This window comes from Cydia fagiglandana, chromosome 26, assembly GCF_963556715.1.
Source record: "Cydia fagiglandana chromosome 26, ilCydFagi1.1, whole genome shotgun sequence".
In the NCBI taxonomy this organism is placed as follows: Eukaryota; Metazoa; Arthropoda; class Insecta; order Lepidoptera; family Tortricidae; genus Cydia; species Cydia fagiglandana.
Genome location: NC_085957.1, coordinates 7,280,698 through 7,289,728, shown reverse-complemented (window position 1 = coordinate 7,289,728; position 9,031 = coordinate 7,280,698). Strand labels below are relative to the sequence as shown.

At 39.5% G+C, this 9,031-nt stretch overlaps 1 protein-coding gene across 1 annotated transcript in view; it reads right to left on the bottom strand.

Moving 5' to 3' along the window:
* Nucleotides 1-801: 801 nt before the first annotated feature.
* The window catches only part of LOC134677344 (uncharacterized), a 33,303-nt gene continuing 25,073 nt past the window's right edge, over nt 802-9,031 (bottom strand). The window contains exons 18-19 of the mRNA XM_063535778.1: nt 8,815-8,936; nt 802-838 (exon numbers count right to left, since the gene is read on the bottom strand). Of these exons, the coding sequence (XP_063391848.1) occupies nt 802-838; nt 8,815-8,936 (159 nt within the window). The remainder of the gene's footprint in view (nt 839-8,814; nt 8,937-9,031) is intronic.

The following is a 9,031-nucleotide window of genomic DNA, read 5'->3' as shown; positions in this document are numbered from 1 at the left end:
AAAAGTTATTGATTTATTTACGACATGCATGGTCACCCTACAATTAGACTACTAATCTACCGATATTCTGTGTCAAATTAAATGTCATCACGGTCTGGTTACTTTTGAAAACTCGTATCTAACTCAAGTTTGACAGTTTATTTTCTTCGTAATCATAATGCTGTCATTACGGTTAAAGAGGTTTTATGTTTATTAATTAGGTCTTGTAGGGTGACCATAATTGTAGAGAATTAAATTTTCCCTCGCCAAAAAGTTAAAAAATAGGAAAAAGTGTGGTTGTTTCACCTAAATACGACGGTGATCGATCAATTATCAGTTACTGAGTGTGCAGGATTAGTCCTGCTCACGTCTCATGAATCACCCTGTAGAATCCACTCTAATTGCCAGTAAGCCAGGAGAAACGAATTCAATTGACTAATCAAAGTAACTTTTATAATATTAATTAAATGATAATAATAAATAAATAAATAAATATTCAGCCTATGAACCCTATGGAAGCCTATGTTCAGCAGTGGACGTCTTATGGCTGAGATGATGATGATGATGAAATAAATATTATAGGACATTTTTAAACAAATTGACTAAGCCCCACAGTAAGCTCAAGAAGGCTTGTGTTGTGGGTACTCAGACAACGATATATATAATATATAAATACTTAAATACATAGAAAACAACCATGACTCAGGAACAAATATCTGTATCATCATACAAATAAATGCCCTTACCAGGATTCGAACCCGGGACACAACCCGCGAGGCCAGACCGGTCGTCAAATTATATCATAAATAGGTTTTTTTCAAGTTAAATTTTGATTTTCGACTTACCAGAATGTTCATCCCTGGAATAAAATAAATGCTGAATTAGCAAACAAGCCTCATTACCTATAAGGTTTTTAATTTGATACCTAACATATTATAACATTAAGGATGTCACACGTTAGACCGGGCCGAGTCCGGGCCGGAGCTTCCGGCGCTTCGTTTTCTATGGAAAGCAACACGTGATCACCGATCAGACATCATACATCAACATCAACATCAACATCAACATTTATTCAGCAAATAGGCCACAAGGGCACTTTTACACGTCAACATTGAATTTACATAAAAGCAAAAATAATAACATCAACAATTTTATAAAATAAAACTAACAATTCAATCTAACGTATTACAATTACTAAGAGATGTATATGGTCTCTTAATGTCGAATTACATACAAAATACAGATAAAAAAACACACACAAAAAAAATCTATAATATTTAGAGGTGTAAATGTCTCTAGGTGTCAGAACTATAAGATTATATAGTTTATCAAGTTATCCTTAGAGATGTATAGGGTCTCCAAGAGTCAATATCCTGTATAATTAATACATTCATTAAAAGAAAAGAAACATACGAGAACAGAATGAGGCGTCTCACTGTAATTAATTAATAAAAGTTACTAAGTATAATAGCTCGTGTTAGCTTAACAGACCAGTCTCCACAAACAGCACCCGTTCACGAGTATGACGCGTATCTCAGCCATCGCCTCCCTCAACCTTCATTCGGGAAAGTGGCGACCCGATCAACAACGCCACCGTAAGCAAAGACTTTTAAGCGAGCATGACATGTTCAAGCTACCGGCCTATATTAATATTAAAATAGTAATAACATGTAGCTGTAAGACACGGCATTTTGTGCTCATATGTTACATAAAAAGACAGTAATATAGCTTCACATAATTACTAGCCTAAGTTGACTTAGAGATGTAAAGGTCTCTAAGTGTCAGAAACATTAACAATATAGGTAAGTATGTACAATCAAAAATAATAATCAAATAAATAAATATGTACTTAGAGATGTATACATAAGGTCTCCAAGTGTCCAAAACTAAAATTAAATTAAACAATATAATCAAGCGAGAACATCATTGTCTCATGTGTCAATTCTACTGGACACTAGCATATTTAATTCACAATGTAAAAAAAAAAAACAATATTTATTTAATTCTTATTATACTAATGAAATCAAGCTACCGGCTTAAAAGCATCTCTATCGTTTATAAAATCATTTACAGTGTAGTACGCCTTACGTAACAAGGAGTGCTTAATGTGCGACTTAAATTTGTGAAGTGGTAAATTCGCTACATCAGTGGGGACTTTGTTATAAAAACGTGTACAGTTCCCGACGAAAGACGTACTAACCTTACGGAGGCGGTGGGCGGGCACAGCAAGTTTATGTTTGTTTCTAGTGTTATAGTTATGGATATCACTGTTAACCTTGAATTCGTGGATGTTTTTCCGAACATACATAATATTCTCTAGTATGTATTGAGATGCAACGGTAAGAACGTTAACTTCTTTGAATTTCTCTCTTAGGGATACTCGAGCGCCCAGTCCATAGATGGAACGTACAGCTCGTTTTTGCAGCACAAATATTGTCTGAATATCTGCCGCTTTTCCCCACAACAGAATTCCATAAGACATAACACTATGGAAGTAACTAAAGTATACCAGCCTGGCCGTCTCTACGTTTGTCAGCTGTTTGATTCTCCTCACTGCATAGGCTGCTGAACTAAGTTTTCCGGCTAGAGTGCCTATATGTGCATGCCATTGCAGTTTGGAGTCTAGAGTGACTCCCAGGAAAACAGTTCGGTCCTCAAATTCCAGCGTATCACCTTTTATTTTAATCTTGCTGTTATTTACCTGCTTGACGTTAGGTAGCGTAAACTTGATGCATTTGGTTTTCTTGGCGTTCAAAAGCAAATTGTTTGCCGTAAACCAGTTTACAATGGTAGATAGCGCGTCATTAATGCTCTCGAAGCTATTTTCCTTTCTGTCCACTTTAAATATAAGGGAAGTGTCATCTGCAAATAACACTATATCATGTCTATCTTGCACAACTTTTGGTAAGTCATTAATGTATACCAAAAACAGGAAGGGACCAAGAATTGAACCTTGAGGCACTCCGAGGGCTACCGGGGACCCCGCCGATTGAGTTCCATTAATAACTACTCGCTGAGTTCTATACGAAAGGTACGATGAGACCAGGTCTAGGGCACTAGCTTTTATACCATAGCGGCTTAATTTTCTCTTTAAATTTTCGTGATCAACGCAATCAAATGCCTTTGACAGATCACAGAAAATTCCAACAGCATCTTGAGCTTTTTCCCAAGCATCAAAGATGTGTTTTAGAAGTACCGCACCGGCGTCAGTAGTCGATCGACCTTTGGTGAAACCAAATTGATTGCTATCAAGCAGTTTGTTTCTGTTGAAATGTGACAATAGTTGATTCAGAATAAGTTTCTCGAACACTTTGCTTAATGCCGGTAGTATTGAAATCGGTCTAAAGTTCGTGGGATCTGTTCTCGTTCCTGATTTAAACAGAGGGATAATTTTGCTATGTTTCATAATATCTGGAAAAATTCCAGCATCAATGCATCTGTTGAAAATCTCAGCTAAGTATGGTGTAATTGACTCAATGATGGAATCTAATACTTTGACAGACAGGCCCCAAAGATCTTCTGTTTTCTTTAAATTTAAAGACCTAAAAGTCTTAAGAACTATATTCGATGAGACATACGAAAATTTGAAGATTTCTGTACATTCTGCCACATTTGTCTTCAAAATTTCTTCAGCGACGTCTGGCGATGAATTAAGGGATCTTGTTGTTTCTACCGGGACATTCGAGAAAAACCGCTCAAAATGATCTGCCACTTCACGGTCGGAACTTACTAAAGTGTCAGCAATTCGTAGGTTGTAGTGCGGATCCTTCAGTTTACGTTTTCCAGTTTCATTACTGATAACTTGCCATACAGTTTTGACTTTATCGCTGGAATTTAGGATCTTTTTCGACAAATAATCGGCTTTAGCGGCGACACACAACATTTTAAAAGATTTAGAATAATTTTTGACGTACTCCAGAAATTCCGGTCTTTTATCAATTGCCTTTAAATCATATAAGTCGTAGAGCCGGCGTCTTTTCTCGTGAATATCCGGTGTAGCCCAGTCGCTAAATTTAGTCTTAGCCTTGCCTTGCACCTTTTTCTGAATGAAACAGGCATCAAATTCCTTTTTAATACAATTAAACAACTCGGAACTCAAACAGTCAGGGTTTTCCTGGGTACATGAAAGACAACATAATTGTTTAGTAATATTACGATTGAATAAACCTAGGCGACTTTCGGAAATCGGCCTGCACAAAGTGTCTTGAGGAATTTCTTCAGTTTTCCCGCTGAAAGAAGCTTTTAGTCCACAGTGGTCAGAACTTAGGTTGTTAATAACAGATTTACTAATCGCGTCATTATTACTAAAGATGTTATCTATACATGTAGTACTGGTTGCTGTGACTCGAGTGGGTTCACAAAATAAATTGACTAAATTGAAGGATTTAAAAGTATTTAGTAACCTTCCACATAATGGCGAATTTTCTAGCAAATTAATATTGAAATCACCACATACAATTATATTTTTATGACTTCCAAAAACACTACTAAGTACTTCATCTATGACCGATTCGAATAAGTTATAGTCTGCCGATGGGGGCCTGTACACGCATATAATTATAAATTGTTCCAATTCAACACAAGAAAGTTCTATAAGGCGTTCCACAGACATGTCAACAATGTCTTTACGCTCCTTACTTTTTAAATTATGTTTTACCATTATCAATGACCCGCCGCGATTGCAAGATCTCCTAAAAAATGAACTTACTATACTATGATTATTGAAATTAAACATAAATTCATGACCTTTAAGCCAGTGCTCAGTTATACAGAGAATGTCAATATTCGAGTACTGTATAAACAAATCAATTTCGTGTTCCTTACAGGTAAATCCTTGGATATTTTGATGAACTAAGTTCAAAAAATTGGTTTTACCAAACATACTAGCATCACAGTGATCAATATGAACGGAGCCGGCTGGTGCACACGTTGTCGTAGCGATTAGTTTAAATTCAAATCACCAGGCGGCTCCATCTCAAACCCTACGCTACCAAGGCGTAAAATACTACGCGACTTAAGGCTATTAGACGCCGTGCTAGCCACGACGGGGTCTTCAATATTATATGCTAACAGGTTAGCACACTCTACAAGACATCTTCTCGGTAGGTAGGTCCTCTTATGGGGCATAACAAAATCTTCTATAAATTTATTCGTATCAAAATACGAAATCGTACTACTGTACAAGGAAAGGTTATACAATAAAGAATTGTAATGAAATACCCTCTTATTGACCTTGCTCGACATTCTATAAGGGAGCGCACAGATAATTATTTTAGCAACCTCTCCCCGGTCAATCGCCGACAGCGTAGCGGATAATTTTAAGATATCTCGCTTAGTACAGTCTAAACTATTCCCTAATAAAACTACAAGCGTCGAGTCGCGGTCAAACTCGCCCGCAGAAATAGATTCGATTAAACGATCGACAGAGGCGCCCGGGTGACAGTGGTTGACGACGCCCTGCGACAAGCGCTGCGCCAGCAGCACGCCCAGGCCGGCGCCCACCTCGTCCGAGTACAGCAGCGTGCGGCGGCCGGCGGTGCGCGGGCGGCGCTGCGGCCGCGGCGGGGCCGCCCCGGACCCGAGGCGGGGCGGCGCCGGTGCTGGCGAGGGGAGGCCTGGCGGCGATGGAGCTGGCGAGACAGGGCTCGGCGGGGATGGCGCAGGCTCGACGTAGGTCAGCAGCGACAGAGCCAGCTTGACAAGGCTCGGCGGTGAAGGGGCCGGTTCGACGAGGCACGGCAGCGATGGAGTCTGCTCGGCTCGGCCCGGCCCCGATGGAATCTGCTCGGCTCGGCTCGGCGGTGACGATGGCGGCGGGGGCGCCGGATCCGCGACGCGAGGGGCGGGCTCGGAGTCGCCGCGCAGCTCGGGCGCGCGGGCGGCGCGCGACGCGAACAGGGCGCGCAGCGCGGGCGAGCCCGGCGCGGCCAGGGCGGCGCGCAGCGCGGGCGAGTCCGGCGTGGCGGGGCGGGGCGGGGGCCGCGGCGAGTCCATACGCAGAGTGTAGCCGCTCCCCGGTTCTAGAACATTATTCATAAAGGCTATGTATTCCTGTAACGCTTTACTTGACAGTTCGTCTCTATTATTTAAGTTTTTCAACTTTAATTCTAATTTTTCTAGTTCATCGGAGCGATGATTCAATTCTTCTACTGTCCGGTCTTGTTGGTATTGGCAGTTTAGAAGTTCATCGCTTAAGGCGACACTGTTACATTTGGATTGTATCGTTTTGAATATTGAATTATGGCGTTTTAGCAAAAGTTTAGATTTCTTTATGAATCTACTGAGTTTTAAATATTTTTTTATTTTTTTGGATCCTTTCAGTGTGACTCTAATATCACTACTGCCTTCAATGTGCACAGAACTTTTTAAATCTACTGTTTCTACCGTTGGGGAGAACCCTATGCTATCATCGACTGAATCTACATCAAAGCTATTAATTTCAGCAAAAATACTTAAATTATTGTCTCGCAGTCCGGAGTGGCCGGAGCAATACTTGCAACTGTGTTTTGATTCCGACTCCTCCAGCTGCTGTTCTAAGTCCTGGATGCGTTGTAATGCCTGCTCATGTATCTCCTGACAATTCTTGAACTGATCAACGGCAGCTTGAAGTTCATCCCGCTGCCCCTGCATGTCTTCGAACTCAACATCCTGGTTAGCGAGCTGAGACGTGAGGGTTGTGTTTATTCTAACAACTTGCTCAAATTGCTCTGCACTCTCTTCCTGTTCTTGAAGGAGTCTCTTGTTCAATTCATCGGCTGTTTTCAGTTCTTTCTGTAATTGCTGCATTTTAGCAACCAGGACATCCCTGCGTGTAGTCATCTTAGTAGTTTGAGCTGTAAACATATTGGTAGTGTATGATATCTGAGCAAAATAGATGAATGAAATTCAATGCTTCTAACAGAATATAGTGATTAAAAAAAAAATGTAAACTACAAATGACTTGATTTGTAATTGATAAGCTTCTTAGATTTTATACAATAAACTTTATAATTTGCTGTTATAAGTTAACTGCTTACCGCAGGGTATGATTTAATGGTTCTTGAGGTGATTTAAGAATGAATTAAGATATTTAGGTATGTTAAAATCCTGTTATGTTTTAAACAAAGTTCTCCTCAAATCGTATGAAGGTAGCAAAAAAAAAGTATGACAATTAGAAATCGTGGACAAATAAACTAAAAACTAGGCTTATAAATTATGAAAACAATACTCATCTGTAAAATCTTCGGTGAAATACAGGCAAAAACGGTGTAATTTTTAAATCTGGAACGTTACATCGTTGACAGTTTCCATGTTTTTTGTCGTCAATATATTTCTTCTTATGTTAATGTAACACTTTAGATAATGATACAGCACTATAATTGCGACGTGAAGGTTCTATTTATCACCATAGCTTGTTAATTATTCCATTATAATAATTATAATTACTTATTTAAACACGCAGACCTAATTTGACAATGACAACATAGAAAATGACATGTCGGTCGCCTCGGCCCGGGCCCGGCCCGGTCTACCAAGACTCATCCTTTACTCTAAACTAACTTTTTATACTTACTTTAAAAAATTAAATCCCCCATCGAAATACATAGCTAAGCTATCGCTGGTTCATAACGACTTTAGAAAAACAAAACTCTAATTTTTTTGGGTATAAAAAAGGTTAATTCATTCAAGGTATTTTTAGTATAAATTATGTAAGGTAAACATACTGGTGCTTGACGCGGTCCCAGTACATGTCATCTTGAAACTTAAGTCATTGTCAATAGAGGTGACAGCAAGGTTTCATCTATTGGGAATTAGCATGTCGAGCACTAGTCTTCTTCTCTGTCGTATCGGCGGAGCGGTCGTGGTCACGTTGAGGCGTCCGCATCGGTAGTAGAGGCGGACACAGCTCTTCGCACGATCTCCCGCCATCTCTCCCTGTTGGCAGACTGTCTGGCACAGTCAGATACGCGGTTTCCCACTGCGGATTTTGTTGCCAGAAAGACGCAGCGCGGCGCCGGTCGCTAATCGGTTCGCAGGGCGATCGTGTCTCATTTAATTTTCCAGTAGTAGAATTTCCATGGAGGGCCTGGTCTCCTACCCCGCCATGATTATTTTCCAGCAGAGAGGATATAGTTATATATACAGAGTGATTTCGGGGTCGTGGAGCAAGAGAGCCAGACATCATACAGAATCCAAAGATGAGCCTAATGATGTCGTTAATTATTGTTTAAGTTTATCACCAATAATGATGATTATTTTCCAGATGACAAGTAGGAATAAACATTTTTTCATACATTTTGGTGACCCTAATCAATGTGACGTCTTGTCGCTTTCCATACAGCGTGTGTCAAAAGTCATGGGGTGACCATAATTACTTAGTATAATATTAATTTTACTTGAAAAATAAGAATAATTAAAGTAATTATCTTTTAATCAAATGCTACCATTTTATAATGTGGATCATTTACAGAGTCAGAAAAAGTGGTTCTGGATCACGACCCAGAAATCACCCTGTATCTTTGATGTTAGTCAATCAGTGTTAACCCGTTATACTTTTACTTGCGTAATACAGTTCGTTTTTTTAGCATTAGAAAGAACTTGAAAGAAGGTAAGTGATCTTGACATGTCTTTTAATTGGAAACGCTTTTTAAAAATCAATAACTATTAGTTATGAAAGCAGAAGAATATAAATGATCGTATTAGATTCATAATTGTTAAATATTTGCCGTAACTTATTTTAAAAATGTGTTTTTCAATTAAAAGACACATCAAGATTGTTTACCTTATTTCTAATGCTAAAAAATACGAACGAATAGTACGTTGATATTATACCAAGTAAAGAAAAATGATACTAACAATGTGACCTCCATGATGTTCTTAGTGATGGTTTCATCTCCACACGCGAACTTGGCCTGGTATGTGCCAGCATAGGCCTCCAGGAACGGGCCTATGTGAATGTTTATAGTGTTCTGAGTGACCTGAAAAAGTGGCCAAAAATATTTGGTAAGTGCTCGGCGACCTGGCAGACCATGACGGCGATGGCGGGATGAACTAGACTCCTTCTTAAAGGAGT